This window comes from Patella vulgata, chromosome 4 (assembly GCF_932274485.2).
Source record: "Patella vulgata chromosome 4, xgPatVulg1.2, whole genome shotgun sequence".
Classification (NCBI taxonomy): Eukaryota; Metazoa; Mollusca; class Gastropoda; family Patellidae; genus Patella; species Patella vulgata.
The window spans coordinates 21,352,164-21,371,967 of NC_065882.2; the positions used below are offsets into that span (position 1 = coordinate 21,352,164).

General features: G+C 33.2%; 2 protein-coding genes across 3 annotated transcripts; one reads left to right on the forward strand and one right to left on the reverse strand.

Moving 5' to 3' along the window:
* Positions 1–33: 33 nt before the first annotated feature.
* LOC126818251 (prolyl 3-hydroxylase OGFOD1) lies at positions 34–12,356 on the reverse strand. Of its 2 annotated transcripts, none has more exons than XM_056100414.1 (13): positions 12,323–12,356; positions 8,241–8,389; positions 7,687–7,733; positions 7,338–7,438; positions 6,148–6,267; positions 5,088–5,179; positions 4,690–4,818; positions 3,453–3,566; positions 2,563–2,642; positions 2,009–2,256; positions 1,323–1,454; positions 630–688; positions 34–200 (listed from the first exon to the last, which is right to left on the reverse strand). In XM_056100414.1, the coding sequence occupies exons 1-13, from the start codon at positions 12,339–12,341 to the stop codon at positions 54–56; spliced, it is 1,437 nt and encodes a 478-aa protein (XP_055956389.1). In that variant the 5' UTR covers positions 12,342–12,356; the 3' UTR covers positions 34–53. The 2 variants fall into 2 exon arrangements, with proteins under 2 accessions (XP_055956389.1, XP_050401516.2); XM_050545559.2 differs by lacking the exon at positions 12,323–12,356 and adding an exon at positions 11,653–11,812.
* LOC126818255 (U6 snRNA-associated Sm-like protein LSm4) lies at positions 12,014–19,317 on the forward strand. Its single transcript, XM_050545565.2, has 5 exons — positions 12,014–12,108; positions 17,433–17,474; positions 17,707–17,805; positions 18,021–18,189; positions 18,507–19,317. The coding sequence occupies exons 1-5, from the start codon at positions 12,106–12,108 to the stop codon at positions 18,605–18,607; spliced, it is 414 nt and encodes a 137-aa protein (XP_050401522.1). The 5' UTR covers positions 12,014–12,105; the 3' UTR covers positions 18,608–19,317.
* The last annotated feature ends 487 nt before the right edge of the window (positions 19,318–19,804 follow it).

Here is a 19,804-nt window from a genome sequence, read left to right on the forward strand (position 1 = left end):
ACAAAATATATTTTTCAATAAAAATAAAAACTATTTAAGATACAAAATGGAATTTATTCATAATATACAGTTGATATATCATAGAAATAGGGCTGTGAATGCTGTGTTGATTGGTGATTTATATGTTTAACAAACCGTAGGGTGTTCTTATCACGATAAACTAACGCTAAGCAATTATTCTCTGGTGATACACTTAGTAGCTGAAACATAAAAAATATAAAAATTGCATTATGATATCCTTAAAACAATAAAGTATTGGCTTGCAGTTTGTTATAAGTTCCTACAGATGACAACTAAATATGAGGATTTAATTTTTATTACAACAGATGTTATCAACTACAAAAAAAACAACGCATACCCCCTTCTGGTAAGTTGCATCTAAATTTTACTCTCTTTTTTTCTAGAAACAATTGAGAAGCAACATATGTTAAATCTTTCTTCATTTCCTGAAATAGCTTGAAGGCAGAGCTATTTAGTGGTGGGATGATGTGTGATAGGTGACCCTACACTTTATTCCACATCCCACTGTGTACAGATGACCTGTAATTGGCAGCCCAAATCTTTAAACTTTTTAACCACCCAACCTTAGTGTATTTTAATACAGACATTAGAACTGAAGTTAGACTGACCTCATCATCTTCATCCTTAGCTATATAAGATGTAAATCCTCCATATTCTGTCTTCCAATCTGATATAAAAGTAAGTTTTATGCCGGTAAATAAAAATAGAGATATATTCATATCTTCCACAATTATATTGTACATCAAATAAATCAATATTAACAACTCAGTTCCATATACAGTGCAAACACACATATTTTGTCAATCCGTCAATAATCACAACAAATTGCAGGATTAGGGAAAATTACAAACATATGCCCACCATTGGCTTTATCTTTCAGAAATAAATAACAAATTTCACAATATTACTGGGGTTTTTTTGTTTTTTTAAAAGTTGCTTTCCCAGAAAAGTATTTATCGGGTGGTGATTTCCAATAAAATTATGGCAATTTTGGTATATATGGAAAGTATAAACATCCAATCTTACTAGAAAAATACTGGATTTCCCGAACATCACCCATGGAGCTTATACAGGACAAAAATGTAAGGGTTTCCCTAATTGGCAACCATGTATATGGTATAAAACTAACACCTGTGTTTACAGCTCAACCATATTAGATTGGTTGTTTTTTTAGGCACATCATGTTTTTAATGTGTATCAGTTACTGTACTGTTCAACTTTACATTTACAAGTGCATAAACTCTTCAACCATTTTGACTTTGAATTTTATAGACAGTAGTATTAGTAACCATATTATTCACCTGAACATCCAATATATAGAACAGCATCTAATGCAAATTCTGCATTTGATTCATGTGATGTGTCATGTGCTAAAGTATAGCAGCCATGTTGCCATTTTCTTACTTCAGAACTACAGCAGGAACTTACTCCAGCTGAAATACAAATAATAATACCGGTATTTAATATATTTTTTTTTATTTAATTAAAAACTCTATATTGATGATTGACTGAGAGATTAAACTTTGATGGAAAACCATTTTAAACCACATGAAGAGCCCAGGGGAAGAACGATCTAAGTCACATTTTTGTCTTTTAGCATAAAATGCAAAACAAACTTTTGGACGAGAATGCATGACGCGAACAGAACATTGAGAGGATTTAATAACAATTTCAAAATGATGTTTAATACAACCCATAATTACCATTTCAGAAGGGCACTGGTTTGATGTTATTCAGATCGATTTTTTCTGAAATCGATTGTTCCACGGAAAGCTTATACAATTTGCTACCAGATGGTGCCATTAACTGGGGTTCATCGAAAAAGTGACTAAGATCATTCTTCCCCAGGGCTGTTCCAATACTACAAATACATTATTTAAAAAAAACCTACAGTTCATCGGTTGTTGTGGATTACTTCAATTCTAATTACCGTGGTAGTTTCAAAATATAACGATATCAATACAAATTTTGATTTTTGGCACTCTACCTGTTTCTTTAGATCTAGCTGAATGATTTGTTGATTCATTATTCTCTTGAGAACCATTTTGTTGCTGGGAACTTTGGGCCACATTTTTCTCTTCCTCGCTGTCTTCACTATCTGATTCAGGTGCAAGTTCATGTAGTTTAAGACCAGTCATATTAGATAAAACCAAAAACATGGCCTCTGATTGAAGAAAATGCACACATTCTTCAACTATTTTCGGTTGATTTTCTTTATTGCATAAATAATATTTTCTGCAAAAAAACAAAATAAAACATAAAGGAGAAAAATTCCATAACCCAAACCAGAAACAAATTTAATAGTCATCTGTGACTTTTTAAATGCTATTCTTTGGTATAATATGCCCGTACAGTATGAGACCCTCCACAATATATAATGCATGGCAGGAAAGAAACAAGAGGCTGCAAGTCTGTGTGAACATTTATGGACATTTCAAACTACTACTCTTTTGATTTGGAATTAACTTACTAAATAATAAAACTATCATGTATGTGTCTCAAAAACAAGGGTTTAATTCACATAAAAATTCAATATCCTACCTTTTATTTGCTGGTCCAACAGGTGACCAAGGGATGTTACTCTCTTGTAAAGCACTCAATAATAAATTGAACTTTTCTTTCTATAACAGAAACAACATAAAACACATAATTATGCGCAAGCATCTATAGAATCTAACATTTGTTCCAATAAATACAATTACCAAATATACATGACTTTGATAATACTTGAGCTCAACTTTTTTCATGCTCAATAAACAGTCATCAAGATCTGGATCAAAGTCTATGTTCATAACAAGCTCTGTGCTCAGTAGAAGTGAAAGTAAAGTTACATTTGCTACTGAGGTTCAGTAAAGTCTTGTATCGTTATAAACCAGACCATGCTCTTTTCTGCCTCTGGAAGAGAAACGTCACAAAGCAAAGTCTCTGCTGAATGCACTGATAGAATTAAAAGAGACAGTTTCGCTAACATTGATAAATTGCACCTTAAAAGTAAAATTCAGCATCTGTATTTATATTTGTGCATATACATGTACCAGGGTAATAGACAATCTGTTCATGATATCATCACTCTAAAAAATATATAACAGGCACATTTGGTTCTTTCTGGCTACACGATTGCATTATCTACCCAAATTACATGTATCTGAGTCAACATTTGTGGGCAACATGTTTTGGTCACATACTTGGACAAATTTTGACATATTCCACCCACACAAGAATACAGTCATTCAAATGCTGACTTGTCATCTATAACCCCAAACCAGATTTATACAAGAGATGAAACAAAGATCAAAGTCTTTAAACACCAAACAAAGGTCTACGACATCAAAGGAGAATGATGTCACTGAACACCAATGTACATAAAATATAAATAATATGGATCAATTGCTACATATTTGTATTAAGTAAAACACACATTTTATTTTTACCTGTATAAAATCACTAAGTTGAATTTCTGACTCAGATTCAAACTTCTCGCTAATATCACCTTGTGTCTCTGGATGTAGATAGATAGGGTTGATCCAATTATAAAAATTGTCTTCCTTAAAAAGGGATCATGTTTAATAAATTATTGACCAAGATCATTTTGAAATGGAAAATGTAAACAATATGCAACTGCAAAAATTTCTCCTAAAAACAATTCACTCCCAAGCTACTTAACCTAACGAGAGTGATTGTAATTTTCAGAAAATAACAAATTTCCCATGACTTAATCCATAATTGATTATTTAACATTTAATTAAACATGCATTATGCAATAGCTAAATCTGCCTATTGGAGGTCTTTCTTCAGGCCTGAAATGTTATCTAAATTATTAATTAGACATTAATTAACTTATCCAGACGATAATCAACTCTAAATGCCATCGTTAGCCTGCGATATTTAGTATATCTGAATACATTTTGTGAAGGATAATTTAACGTAAAAATGGATAATTGAGACTTTATTTATTATCGTACCAATGTTAGTAATGACAATCGAGGCCAGCCTAAAATTGAATCGCTAATATCTTGGTTCAGAGTGAAGCAATTAGACTGAACTTTTCAGCATATTCTGTTGTCATTACCATTTTTAACTATTATAGCGAGAACTGTCATCTCTTTATCCAATCTTACCTAATGTTCCTTTAAGAAAACAAAATCAAAATACCAATGCTAGATAATCTCTCGGCTTGGTACCTTGATGGCGCCACCTTGTTACCCCTAAGAAGCATGGATCAATGGAAGTTCAATTCGTCATATTGTAAATACTGAATGGAATTGAGCCAGTTTTTGACTGATAGTACTATTAGACATTCAACTTGCACAATATTGTAGTTTGCAAGGGATTCTATAGCACTAAACCACACCCAGAGTCTTTAACCCATACACAAACCACAAACTGTTGGCAACAACTTTTGTAAATAGACCATGGAACTTAATTATGTACATTGTACAGAAAAATCTACTGAAGGTAAGAAAGTAATGATTCTGGGAACATTGAACAATTTTATTGCTGTTGTGTTTTAGAGAGAACTTACCAGGGCCTGAATCTGTGGCATGCCAGTTTAACTGTATCAAATTAATTGTGGATGTGTATATTGTATGACATTCCATAGTCTTATGTGTTACCATATGAATTTTCAATTAACAATTAAGTACACTAAAAATAAAGTTATTAGCTAACCCCAACTGTAATATAAGGAGTCAGAAGTGGAGATGGTTCTTCATTAGGTTTTTGTCTTGGTAAAGATGGGCCATGAAACCATCCACTTACAGCTAATCTTATACTTTCTTTTGACAATACTTCAGCAACCTGAAATGACAGTTTCAATAAATGCGATTCATAAACCAAATGTGGCAAGATTAAGGATATCAAAATGTGAAATAGATTAATAACAAGTGATAAATGTGAACTCACATATCACTTGGAAATGACGACAAACTAGAATCACTGCATTTGTTTTGAATGCAGACAGTAGTTACAGGTCTCAATTATTTTAACTTTAAGGGAAAAAAACATAGATGGTAGCTAATTAATAGAACATTAAATCAACAAATCTACTAAAAATTATGTATGTTTACCTGATGAAAAGATCTTTCCGTCACTTCAAAGAATAAGAAATTATTTCTCTTGGGTACAACAGATTTTACTATATCTTTAGGTTGAATGTGATCTATAATAACACGAATATATACAATAGTATAATATAAATCACTATCAGTGTTGCTATTTCAATATTTCAAAAATTTTCTTGTCAGACATTTTTACTGAAAATAAAGGGGCATAACTCTTATTGTTATTTAAGTAGGCAGTTTCAGACCACAATTAAAAATCATGTGTGAGCAAAACATTCAAATTCATACATAATAAAAAAAAATTAGGTGCACCTCGCTATTTTTCATATTTAATTTCCGTACAGTATTTAAATTTATGTCAGTAATATTCCTAAAAATTATGTGTTGTCGTAATATTACAGAATGAAAGCCAACCCATACTTTTTTCAAGACCACAATTAAAAATCATGCGTCAACAAAATATTCAAATTTGTATGTAATAAAAAAAATTAAGTGCACTTCGTTATTTTTCATATTTAATTCCCGTACGGTATTCAAATTTATGTCAGTAATATTCCTATAAAAAAAATAGGTGCACCTCACTATTTTTCATATTTAATTCCCGTATGGTATTCAAATTTATGTCAGTAATATTCCTACAAAATTACGTGTTGTCATAATAGGATAGAATGAAAGCGTGCCGACTACTATCGACCCATACTTTTTTCAAAATCACGCCAGTAATATCCAATCAACAAAGCTACAATTTTCACCAAGAATGGTACCAATGAAACAATCCAATTTGTCTTAGTCTTTTAGAATTATTACCCTTCAATAACATAGAATAAATGACAGTACATGAAGATAGCACAGTCAATTCAAAATATGAGATTTTATTGTTCTGAGCTATCAGCTAGGTGAACCAATCACAAAACCAAATATCTGTGTAAAATGAGATGTCAGCTACCTGAACCAATCACAAAAAAAAAACAGAGTAAATTGAGATGTCAGCTATTATGAGCACAGTGGCATGTAGTACTAGGCATTTTAAACAATACAGTATAATAAATGTCAAATTCTGACTTACCGTCAGAAGTAAAAAGATCTAATGTTCCACCATCTTCTTCATTCCAAGAGGGTGGAACTAAATAATATATATAAGCTATTCTTCTCTTCTCTAATTCATCATCATGGCATAATAAAATATCTACAATTAAAACATTCAACTCTTTGGATCACACAATTATTAAAGGACCTAAATTGCTATTCTCTGGCATCTAGAAATGGGCACAAATGGGTCGCAATGCATATAATAATGTATATAAACTGATTTACATTCAGTCATTTCTGTTTTTACTGTAATTTCTAATCAGTTAAGTTCAGCGAAATACGTGAAGAGTCCAAATTGAATTGCAGTCTTTGGCGTCTTGTTATTACAGTCTACAGTACTCTACACCGGTGGTATTCTCTTGTGGGGTATGTTTAGTCTCGTTCATCGAGTCGCTTCATTACAAATGGTGCTCAAAAGCATTCTGGCACGCGATTGAATGTAAATCAGTTTATATACATTATTATACACTTTACAACCCATTTGCATCCATTCTAAGTGCCAAAGAATACAACGAAACTAGTCACTGACATCCGGTATAACCAGGTCTTCACACCCACTCTTATCTCTCATATTATCTCACTCTCTGCTTATGATCTCGTTATGGCTAAATGTGTTGGTCGCGATTCCCTTTTTGCCTCAGAATCAACCACTACTTTGCCGGATGATATTCTCTCAGTTAAAAAAAACTTTATTATCTCAGCCACGAGAGATATCGTAGAATCAAATCGGTTGAAAATAAGTCACTCATTCAACAAAGACATATAACCGAAGGATGACAGGCTTAGCTATACAATTAATACATTGGACAACCTCACCTGAGTCCACAAAAGAGAGAAACATACTAGTCGCCTCTCACTTCCAATTCAGTGAGCTATGTGAAAATTTTGCCTGGACAACAGCCCTCAATTTCCAACTGTCAAGAGTTCTTTTTCGTGCAAATCAATGTGTACACTGGACCTATGTTTTTCATGCCATCCTTATAACTATACAGCTGTCCATGTCAGGGCTCCTTCCAGAACCACTGACAATGAGGAAACCATGCTGGAAAAAACTTGAGGAACATTCTTGGTCAACACTAGGAGCGATCCAGAAACCTCCAGACTAGCCAGCGAGTGTCGTACTCACTGAGCACCAACGGCTCAATAATAAATATACAAAAGACTAACCTGTATATTCATATTTTGAACAAAAACTATCAACAACATCTGTTAAAGATATACCACTAATATTTGACAACCATTCTTTAACATCATTCTGTAAAAATTCACTATAAAGAAAGGAAATTTATTGATTCAACCATATATCATGCCAGCACTAATTAAGATTAGCAGATTTCAAATCTATTTATCTATCTATTCTATTAGTGGTTGAGCTTAGGAGTCTGCAATTGTGCCGCTGAAAATGGACCTTGAATATTATAGTAAATGGATGCAAGCCGTTTTTTACTTGACTTGTGCCTCATAGTGGATCAAATGTCTTAGAAATGTACTTTAAGTGATTAATATGAAACCTTACCAAAATTCTGTTATACATTGAGATTTCACATGCTTTAAATCTTTGCTCTGTAACAATACATAAACAACAAGAATGATTATCGAGAATCATGTATCAATGTCAAGCTAACTAACAGTCAAAATACAATCATCTGATATACTGTATTCAACTTGAATTTCAAATTAACTACCTAGATCCAATTAGTATGCGCTTATTTTCTTATTTTTGAAAATACCACAAACATCATTTCAGGTCTTCACACAAAAGTTAACCTGCAAACCACAGTGAAGTAGAGTATGGTATATCATATCTTAAAATTGAGCAACAGCCAGAGTAGACCCCCATAGCAGAAAGTGGATTTGGATGTACCAGAAAGGGTAACCATACCGTACCTTAAGCATGACTGCCTAGACTGGTTTCAGCAAAAATTCTGATATGAAATGACCAAGTCCTGGCATATTGGATAGGCTGAGAAACTGCAATTAAGAACTCACTGGAGTAAATACTCCCCCCCCCACCAAAAAAAAAAATAAATAAAAAAGAACAGGAAAAAAATCCCATTAGTTTATGCTTACCTGATGGAATTTATACAAGTCATTATTTTTTTCTCTGAATTTCAATTGACTCAGTTCTTTTTCCAGACTTTCTACAAAATCTTCATCTGTTATAAAATTTGGTAATATTGCATGAAAGAATGGATCAACATGCAATTCTTTATATTGCTCTGAAATAAAGAGAACAAAATATCAACTAGAATTGTGATACGGTAATGACGGGTTTCACCAGTGCCACATTACCAGTTATAGGACAGTGCCTGACACCATCGAACCGTTAAGCAGATTTCCAAACGAGTATTGCACAGATGTCATAAAATGGACGCAGAATTAGTCACTAAATCCAACAGTTCCATAAATACATTTGTTACATATGTAATAATATAAAATGCAGAAAACGAACACTCAACACATTGACATCACTTCCGTTATCAACAAATATTTAAATCGAATTAAAGAAATAATCTCTTTAACTGTCCTTTGGATTACAGGAAGATAGGTTGCCAGGCAACAAAACATACGTCCACAGCAGCTAAATCGTCCGAGCAGGTCGACAAGGGTTGTCGCATATTTATTCCTTTGTAGGTAATTGGGGGCCTTTAAAAGACAGTTCCATACAGATCAGATTATAATTTTTTCCGTTTGAGGGTTCAAAAGGTTCTACAAATTGAAACAAGGGTCTCAACTCTGGAAGTAATCTACAGAAATTGTTGAAATTTGACAGGGTTTTCGTTTCACAAATTTAAATGATGCATATAAATTTCATACATATCGGTTGATAACTTTCATCCATCGAGCATTAACAAGGTTGAACAAAGTGAAACAAGGGCAATAACTCTAGAAGTAATAAACGGAAATTGCTGAAATTCAATAGGATTCTTCTCTTTACTAATTTAAATAATGCATATACATTTCAGAAAGATAGGATGATAACTTTTGGGGTTAGAGCGTTCACAAGGTTAAAAAAAGTGAAACAAGGGACATAACTCTAGAAGTAATAAACGGAAATTGCTGAAATTCAATAGGCTTCTTCGTTTCCCAATTTAAATATTGCATATAAATTTCACAAAGATCGGATGTTAACTTTTGGCATTAGAGCGCTCACAAGGTTCAACAAAGTGAAACAAGGGCCATAACTCTAGACATTATAAACAGAAATTATTGAAATTCAATAGGCTTCTTCATCTCACTAATGTAAACAACATATATCAATTTTAAAACAATTGGATGATAACTTTTGGCGCTAGAGCGTTCACAAGAAATTGTGGAAGATAGACGGACGGACGGATGGACGGACGGGGGCGACAGCAATATACTTCCACATTTCTATGTGGGCATATAAAAATTGATTAAAAATTGAACAGAATTAACCCTTTATCAAGCATTACTAAAAAAACCAAAGAATCTTAAAAAGTGATCCTGACAAAATTGGTTATTTCTCGGCATGGAAACATATTAGAAACACTTTTCTGATACTACGGCCAACTTTCGGTTTTCGACCACTTCCGTTCTAGGTAGAACTTTCGAAATTGCTTTAATGGTTGCATATATCTATCGCAAGATTGTAAATGATAGTCAATATCTAAAGCAGACTCTGAGAAATATGGGGTACCGGTAAAAAAGAATAGTAATAATCTTAGTAATAACATTATCCTTTCAGACTAATAAGAATAGTAATTTAACAAAAACAATCGTGTTTCACACAAGCTACACTATGTGAAACCCTAATAACATCAACAAATCATCAGTAAAACTAAAAATACAGTCATGTTACATTTCCATTGTGGTGATTACCCCGAGACCTTTAAGCACCACATGATCTAACAAAATGATGTTTCATAACAGCATTGGAGCAGTCTGTTTAAAAATGAAGACATCAATAAAGACCGGTATTTGGAATTTCCCAACTCTATGACCAAATATTACTAAGAAATCTGACCCAGTCAGTCAATGCGTATTAGTATTAGTCCAAGGAAGAGCGTTTTAATTGGTCCTCCATAACATGAATCGTCCTGTAATAGTTTATGTTTTTGAATCAGAGAATTCTACTTGAAAATAGTGTTGGCTTTTCTCTCTTTGAATAATCTGTATTATGGCTCCAGTAAACCCTTGATTGGATACGTAATTTTTATTACTATAAATTTGTGTCAGATATGTCGAGAAATGATTCCTTTTTTGGCGACCAACAAAAATAGAAAGTAAAGGCTCCAGAGAGGTATTTTCAAAAGGACAGACCTGAACAGTCAGAAGACTTTGTCCGTCCAGAGACGACACCAATATTATTATTATTACACATTTCTATAACGCACAACTGCCACATACATGTGCTCATGTGTGCTTTACATAGTATTCAAGAAGCTCAGAAAGATATTGCTGTGCCAATGTATTTAGGCATTTGAACACAAGTGACAATATTTTGTATTCTATTCTGTATGAGAGAGAGAGAGAGAAATGGGGTTTAACGTCCACTCGGCACAAACTAGGTCATTTCGGGACTAACACATGGTTCAATTTTATTTCAATAATTTGCTTGCGCGTAGGGGTCTTTAGCAGTGGGAGGAAACCGGAGGACCCGGAGAAAACCCACGAGGTTGGACAGGCGACCCTACTCCTTGTCACAGACAGACCGTATGATACAGCGCAGCGCGCACGTGCTAACCATTCGGCCATCAACCCCCCCCATTCTGTATGCTATTGGTAGCCAGTGTAAAGAGTATAAGACAGGGATCAAATGTAATGAGCATTTTGTTTGAAACATTAATCATTTCGCCAAGTTTTAGACATTCTGAAGTTCATCTATGAGTTAAAGTGGAAGGCCTGTGAGTAGGGAGTTCCAATTATCGAGCCTTGAAGTTATAAATGAACTGACTAAGTAATGGTCTAGTTGCATCTGGATAGATGAACTTTCTGATGTTGCCAATATTGTGTTTATGATAATAACAACTTTTACAAAGCTTACATTGACCTGAGCTTCCATATTCATATTATATATAATCAAATATACTGCGCCAATATTGGTAATATTATGTGCTCATTTGGTAGGTTCCTATTGAAATTGAATTGTTGTCATTAACTTTGGATAACTAAGTTTTCAAATCAATAAAAGGATATTCAATTTTTCCAATATTAAATTTTAGAAAATTTTGTGACATCCAATGATCCATCCAGCATCTGATACCAGCAATACAAATTCAAGATTAGATTTAGGAACTTCCATCATCATTGCCATTATGATTCATATTCCTTCCTGAATTTCCAGATTCATGATCAATAATTTAATCAATAAATGTCGACATAGATCATACCGCATGGTAACTATGATGCCGATGGCAATAATCATAACAAATTAAATTTAGAAATTATAAATATATTCATTCAATTTCATTGCAGGCGACCGCATAATAAACGTTAGAATAATATGTCGATTATTTACCACACTCAGCTTGTATTTTACTAGCATAACATTTTTGGGCAGCTACAACAAAAGATTGATCTGAATAAGTTTTTTGTATTTTTAGCTTGATCCCCCCTTTCTTTTTCTTGATAACAGGCTCATCTGACATTTTGTCAACAAACTTTTAACCACGTGCTCTTTGTTGACGGAAGTGAATACCTGAAGATTGGTTGTCGTAAAATGTTGGAATGGTTTCAAAGTAAATGTCATTTAAAGAAACAAACATAAAAAAACATATTTGATATATTATTAGACCAAAGATTAGGAGATATCAGAGGCTTTGTACTCATCTTATTCGAGAAAACAGCGAACACTAATAATTTACGACATTCAATTTGCTACGACTTTAAAACGATAATTCGCATGGCCGGCGAATTACAATTTATTTTTTAAAATCCTTGTTTCATTCGAGTTTTTTGGAACTTCGTAAATATGGTAGGTAGCTTCAAATCGATTCTTATGTTATCTTTTTTGAAATAATAGCTCCAAGATGATGTTAACAGCACCACACTTTCATCAACAATTGAACTGAAACTTTACTCACTGAAGAAAAATAAAGGCAGTGGATATTTTACTGTAGTGTGAAGGAGTTCTTTGCACATTCACAAAAAAACATACGCTTCCTATTACAAAAAATACCCTTTTATACCTGTTGTTCTGCCTACCATTAAGGGTTATAGACATAACAGCCCTACGACCAAGATAATTGGTCATAACGGCCAAAATAATTGGTCATACGACATAACGGCCAAAAAATTTGGTCATGACTCATACTACTCATCATACCACCTAACTTTACGGCCAAAGAAATTGGTCGTAACGGCTAAAAAAACCTCAACATTTATTACATGTACGAAATGATATTTATTAACATAAATATTGCATAATATAATTATAAATACATACATTAGGCTACATAAACATTAAAGTAGCTACTGTGTGAACCATCGTAAATTTTAAACGGATTTCTTCGATTATGAACAAACTACTTAACTTTGGTTATTATAAACTTACCTGTGTGTTTGTAATGAACTCCCGTTCGATAAAATCCATTGACAACTAATTATCACAACGATGAGAACAAGTTGTCTCTTGAAAAATTTGAAAATTTACTTGTCGATGTCAACAATGTCTTTGTGACGTATTGGTCGAATCCAATATACCTGTTGCGGGGGTTGGTTAACATTGAAAGATAGTTTGACAGCGCGATCATTTTGATCGTATATGGGTTTGGGCGACGTAAAATATCAATTGAAGGCAATTACATAGGAGATTTATATGGAAACCATTGATCGCCAGTCAATCAAATTTTCTTCACAATTAAAATATCACTGATTGCACGGATACTCGTAAAAATAAAGTCATGTATAAACTATAAATATCCTATCTTCTTTATGTTATAAATAATTTAACAAGGATCATGAAGCTTACCTCCGAATTCTCTGAGTGTATTTTTAATTTTATACGCATTCTTTCGATCGAATAATAACCGCTTCAGTAACATCTTTAAGCGTGTTGCGGCAGCCCTCAGCGTGTCTATTGGGTGCCCGGGTGGGTATATAATGCTACTAAGCCCGTATGACCCCGTAAGAAGCGGAACATTAATTCTCGATTCGACAGTTTTGACCGAAGTGTGGTAAAGCCCGTAAAACGAATGTATAGTTGTGTTTGTGCGGCATGCGTGGTCAAAAGTAAATAATCCCACCCGAGTCGCTAATCAAATAATTAGAACAAAATATTTCAAAAAGTAAAGCTATAAAATTTGCAGAGATTTTACTAGAATGTAAAAGACGGTAACTAAATACAGGAATGCAGGTAGTTATGTGTGCGAACGCTCAAACTCAATGCCAATTGTCGTAGGTATCCAGACCACTCGGACCAAAGACTACTCGGACTAAGACCAGTCGGACCAAAACAAGACCAGTCGGACCAATTAAATTATATTATATGGCTAGACAATATGCTATTTATTTATTATCAAATCACAGTACAAAGAAGCAAATAATTCTTATACGGAATTCTTATATTTAGAGTTGTTTAGTTCAATTTTGTGTACGGAAAATAAATCAACGATTAGTTTTATAATTAATTAATAATGGTGCCAAAAAAAAATATCAATCTAATTTTTCTTTACTCTTGCAATGAGACTCGGTATGTCCAGACTTTTGACAGTTTCTACATATACAGGTATACTGTTCTTGTCTGATAGCCTAATTTTATTTTTTCCACATTTGCGGTATCCCCAGTGGTTTCATTCCGTTCTACCCCACTAACCCCTGGGTTACTATATATGGGGGTGGGGGAGACACGTTTTCAAGTTATCCGCCCTTGATGCGTTAATATAAACAGCACATAATAATACGAAGACCGGACGTTTATATGCCCCTTTTTAAACGTGACTACAAGTGTGGTTCTCGATATTTTGCGATTTGGAATACAATTATCAATTTATTCAAACAACACTTTATTATTGGTCCGAGTAGTCATATTAAAATAAACACAATTATCAATTTATTAAAATAACACTTTATTATTGGTTCGAGTAATCATATTAAAACAAACGCAATTATCAATTTATTAAAACAAACGCAATTATCAATTTATTAAAACAACACTTTATTATTGGTCCGAGTCGTCTTTCTGTTGGGTCCGAATAGTCTTTTTGTTGGGTCCGAATAGTCTTTTTGTATGGTCCGAGTAGTCTATTTGTTTGGGCTGAGTGGTCTATCAGTTGGTCCGACTGGTCTTGAACCGAGTGGTCTTTGGTCCGAGTGGTCATGGATTCTTGTCGTAATTGTACTTGAATTTCCTATGCTGTCACCCCTAATACGAAATGATATCTTCCGCAGAGTGACGTAACCATCTTCCATATTGGTATTTTTCTCTGGGAAAAGTTTGTGATATTTCAATTTTTCAAGAGAGAACTTGTTTTCATCGTTGTGATAATTAGTTGTGCAATGGATTTTATCGAACAGGAGTTCATTACAAACACACAGGTAAGTTTATAATAACCAAAGTTAAGTAGTTTGTTCATAATCGAAGAAATCCGTTTAAAATTTACCAAGACTCAGGCAGTAAGTCTCTAACTCAATATCATCCAAAATCTTCAACATTGAAAACACGATTTATTTGGCAAATTAAATCAACATTCATGTGGTGATCTTACCGGAAAAAGATGGGCTTTTGATATCCAATATTTAAGACAAAATAAACATTTTACCATTGGTACACGAATCGTGTACCATAATGCGCTTCAGCCCCAGTTGTATCAAGAGGGACGAGGCTAGACACATTGCACCAAATCAAACAGCGTATGTAGACTGGAATAACCAGACCCTAGAAATTTGCACTCGCTTGAGACTGCTGGCTTATTTCGCTGAACATAACTGATTTGAAATTGGAGTAAAAACGGAAACCATTGAATGCAAATCAGTTTATATACATTCATACTACAGTATTATAAATATGCGTTGCGACCCACTTTTGTCAATTTCTAGGTCCCAAATGTTAGCAATTTAGCTCCTCGTAGATTTACCTAGACATCATTTAACATAATACAAACTATAATATTTCACATACGTAATACATTGTATAAAACATACAAACTATAAAATTTATTTCAATAACATATCTAAATACATGTACATAATTGTACAGTGTATAGATACAAGTTGATAAAAGTCCCATCAATAACCCATTGGCCGGATTTAGCAAGCAAAGCCACGTAAAAAATCAGGTATTGCCTCGTCATTTACCTATAAAATGAATTTGTAAATAAGGCTTAAGTTAAAATATATAAGTAAATATAGCTTAACCGAAAATGAATTTTGTAATAATTACAAATTTTGTAATATTGTAACACAATGTTGTAATTTGTAATTATAACTTTCAACACAATAAATAACTTATAAATTTTCTAATGCATCTGCTCTGATTAGGTTCACAGGATTTTCTCTGAATGGATTGGAGATGCCCATTTCTTTTACTTTTAGTTGATAAAAAAATAAATGAATAATGTTTATCTCATAATATATTACCTAATCAGATCAGAGGGTGTGAAGTACCTAATTAGGGATTATCCAATCAGTTGATTAAGTAGTACTCACCTCTTTTCTTTGAATTACAATTACACTTTGCAGCATGTAATTTTCCGGGTTGGCTTGCGTTATTATGGCTATGGACAATTTTTCCACTAACAAATTCTTCAGGACACATGGTTTGTATAACTGTAACATCACATCGATGTTTTGTTTAAATATATTGTTTTTCATCAAATTAAAAATGTTTGGCCGTTACGACTAAATTTTTGGGCCATTATGACCATATTATTTGGCCGTTATAACCAAACTATTTGGCCGTTATGACTAAAGTAGGGCCGTTATGACTAAAGTAGGGCCGTTTTGACCAAACCTGTTTTTTGCCGTTATGACCACATCCCACCATTAAGCCTCTGTGGCTTGTTTTTGTTTACTACCTTAATTATTTCTGGCACTGAAAGGTTTGCACATGTCTGAACTAAACATGATGTCATATTCATATATTTCTCAAAAGTGTTTGGTCTAAATATTATGAAGAACTGTACTAATAGCAGCTTCAGGTTGAACTTTATTTCATCATTTTTCCAGAATTGTTGAGGTGTGACTTGAATTGGTTTAGGGTTTTAGTTTTAACAACATAGAATGGTAAAGTTCCAATCGCTGATAACTGAGAGATTGTTTTTTTCGTACGTCCAATCTAGAATGACGCTTTTCTAGTTTAAAGTTGTGCCCTCTTGTTCTTTTCTCTGTAGTGACTTTTAGCATTTCTTCAGTTTACAACAACATCTCTTCCTTGAAGAATCCTATAAACTTGGATTTATTTAAATGTAGCCTCATGTCTGCATCTTTCATTATTTTCTGCAATCTGTTCTCTTACAATGGATGAGAGATCATTCGCAAGCTCATTTGTTAATTCATGTTTGATTTTGTTTTTCGTGTTATGTACACATGCTTTCACCTGATTTAGGACATCCAATTTAAGTTCCTCCAGAATATGGCAGACCTTTTTAATAGCAAAGTGCTTTATTGAATTAGTCAGTTCAGTCCATAAAATGTTACATGTTTGGAATTATCTGTACAACTCATTGCTAGTGCAAAACTAGTCACACAAAACTACTAAAGTTGTCATTGGCAGATATTTGCTTTACATTTACATCTGAAATTTGCCGGTAGATGTTACGTTACAGATCAACCATAACTCATACCTTTATTTTAAAATTTGAAATTCCAATGAGTGTAGCACCACTGTCAGGACAAGAAATTTTCGCAGAAAAGTAGGATGTTAAACAATATATCATTTTTAAAGAAATACAAAGTTTCAATTTCTATGTGGATTACCAGGCATGTACATATGATGTACATGTATCTATCTATATACTTTTTGAAGTTACGTGAGGAGTGATCTTTGAAATAAATGAGCATTGGAATTCCTTACAATTTTTCAGTTGGTGATTTTCAGACAAGGTACTTGGGCTATTTTGTCAAATTTCAACATTTGATTTCATTCTTAAACACAATTTTTCAATTGGTGATTTTCAGACAAGGTACTTGGGCTATTTTGTCAAATTTCAACATTTGATTTCATTCTGAAACACACATTTATCAATGTAAGCTTATACCATATGAAATCTGGGACTGGTCCTTCAATATAATCGTACAGTTCCATACCTTGCACTAAACAGATTGTTTACTAGTATTTATGTTGTATTTTTATTATTTCAGTTACCCCTCTCATTACTTAGAACAGCTGTGAACCATCCTATGGTAAGAATTTAAGCCTAATTTAATCTACAGTGTATGATTATTAATTAATAGTTTTCGGCACATTTACTACATGAATGTAGCAGCACTGGATATTTTTTTTTACTTCCTCTGTGAAGTATTAACATGTCAAATCTTTTAGTTTCTGATGTGATACAGTTTTGCAAAATAAAAATAATCCAATATGACCAAATTAGTTGATATTAAATAATGTATATCATTAATTATATTGTAGTTGGTGGAGTTAAAAAATGGAGAAACATATAACGGTCATCTTGTTAATTGTGATAATTGGATGAATATAAATCTAAGAGAAGTTATCTGTACATCTAGGGTAAGTACATGTACCTAGAGAGAATACAGTACTAGTACCGACATGATCTAGCACAAGGCAGAGCAACAAATCATGTACATTATTGTGAACCCTTCTATCACACTATAGTTTTTTAATCCCTGATAGTTATTGTTGGTAGATATGTGTATATCTCTTCTGTTTTTGAATATTTGTGAATAAATATGTGTTTTTTATTTCCTGTTTTATTTTCATAGGATGGTGATAGATTTTGGAGAATGCCTGAATGCTATATTCGTGGAAGTACAATCAAATATTTACGTATCCCAGATGAAGTCATAGACATGGTTAAGGAAGATGTTATGCAGAAGTCTAAAGGTCGAGGAGAGATCAGGGGTCGTGGGGGGCGAGGAGGTAGAGGAAGAGGTAAAAATAGTTTTGTTTACATTCATATTTGTTTAAAGATTACTGGTATGTCAAAACATTTGCTAAGGAAATATGCCTAAATTTTTGGTATGGAAAGAAATAACGGAAGATAGACTGAAATTGGTTTAAAGTCAATGTGGCAGCAAAGATACATACAACTACGTCAAGCGTATGTTATTGTTCAGGACACCCTTTAATTGATTTATAAGCATGGAATAGATACACAGTACTGTATTAAACACAGTTTTGTTGTTATGTATGATGAAGCCCTCCTGAACTCACTAGGAGATAATATTATTTTAACCATATTATTACAGGTGCATTTTCATCAGGTGGTAGAGGAGGTGGAGGACCAAGAGGAGGGGGCCAGGGTGGAGGAAGAGGGGGGCAAAAACCTGGCAGAGGCAGAAATCAGTGAAATAATATTTCATATATTTTATTGTTGAACATTACATTGCGATCACTAGCAAAGTGAACTAACTATTCAGAGGATGAACCAACAGCCTTTATCAACAGGATTTAATTTCTTTGTGTTCAGTGCAAGGAAAGATGCTGGACTGTAAACATACAAAAACCTTTAAAAGCTGATCCAGGAATAATTATTTAATAAATCATTGTTATACGAACAAATAAATTGAGAACGCTTGTAGTACTGTTGACAATATATCGAGAAGTGTATTGATGTACTGGTACTAAAATTTGTATGTTTGTATATATCAAAAGAGCATTGTATATAATTCATAATTTACATGGCATATATTTCATTTGATATTTAAAATATGACATGAAAGTGTTCTCAGTTCAAGAAGTATCCACGTACAGATTATTCACTATAAGGTGCATTGAGAAATTAACCCTCATGTGCCTTTTATTTGGTTTAAGTAAAAAAAAAAAAAGATTTCTACAATTGATATTATGGATCTGATTTTAATGGTTTTGTTGAAGATAAAGATTTAGTTTTATTATAGTGCTAATTATGCCATCATTCATCTTTTCCATTGTATGGAAAGCTACATGGAATTATTCTTTTGTTGTATATAAGTGTATGTACATGTACCTAAACCTTAAAAATTTGATACATGAATCCATTCTGTTTGTAGTTGTTAATAAGACATCTCTTCAACCTTTACTTCACTGACCTAGTTGTATATAACGTGGATATTAGTAAGACATCCAATTAATGTATTGAATTACTGTAATGTATGTGTCACTTGCAAATTTATACCTCTATCAGACACATGATTTTTCGTAGATTGCACTGTGCATGCACAGCATATGGCCAATTTTTGACTGATTGGGCTCCGTAATAAGTTCAAAATTCATGGGAAATATAGGGGTAACAAATGCGGTGTGGCACAACTGAATTGCACATGTACAATACATATAATGCTGCGAAAACCCAGTCTTAGCCCCTTTCAACTTCTTCTCAAATGACCTCCTTCAGTGGCTTATTTTTTGTTGTAGTGAATTTGTCAAATAACTATTTTCCCCAACAATCAGGATTTCTACTGTTCGTCCATCACATGAATTACATATCGCATTTCGACTTGAGCTCGACATTTATAAATGCTTTACGCCAGTAATGCATTTCAGAATTCGATGTTACTACTCAATC

What these genes read in the sequence shown, in the direction of transcription:
- LOC126818255 (XM_050545565.2), top strand. An exon ending in AAGTTATCTGTACATCTAGG is followed by an intron (nt 17,806 to 18,020) that starts GTAAGTACATGT and finishes TTATTTTCATAG; the next exon opens with GATGGTGATAGATTTTGGAG. An exon ending in GCGAGGAGGTAGAGGAAGAG is followed by an intron (nt 18,190 to 18,506) that starts GTAAAAATAGTT and finishes ATATTATTACAG; the next exon opens with GTGCATTTTCATCAGGTGGT.
- LOC126818251 (XM_050545559.2), bottom strand. Translation starts at nt 11,782, where the DNA reads ATGTCAGATGAGCCTGTTATCAAGAAAAAGAAAGGGGGGATCAAGCTA. An exon ending in AGATCTTTTTACTTCTGACG is followed by an intron (nt 5,180 to 6,147) that starts GTAAGTCAGAAT and finishes GTGTTATTATAG; the next exon opens with ATCACATTCAACCTAAAGAT. An exon ending in CGGAAAGATCTTTTCATCAG is followed by an intron (nt 4,819 to 5,087) that starts GTAAACATACAT and finishes CTGTCATTTCAG; the next exon opens with GTTGCTGAAGTATTGTCAAA.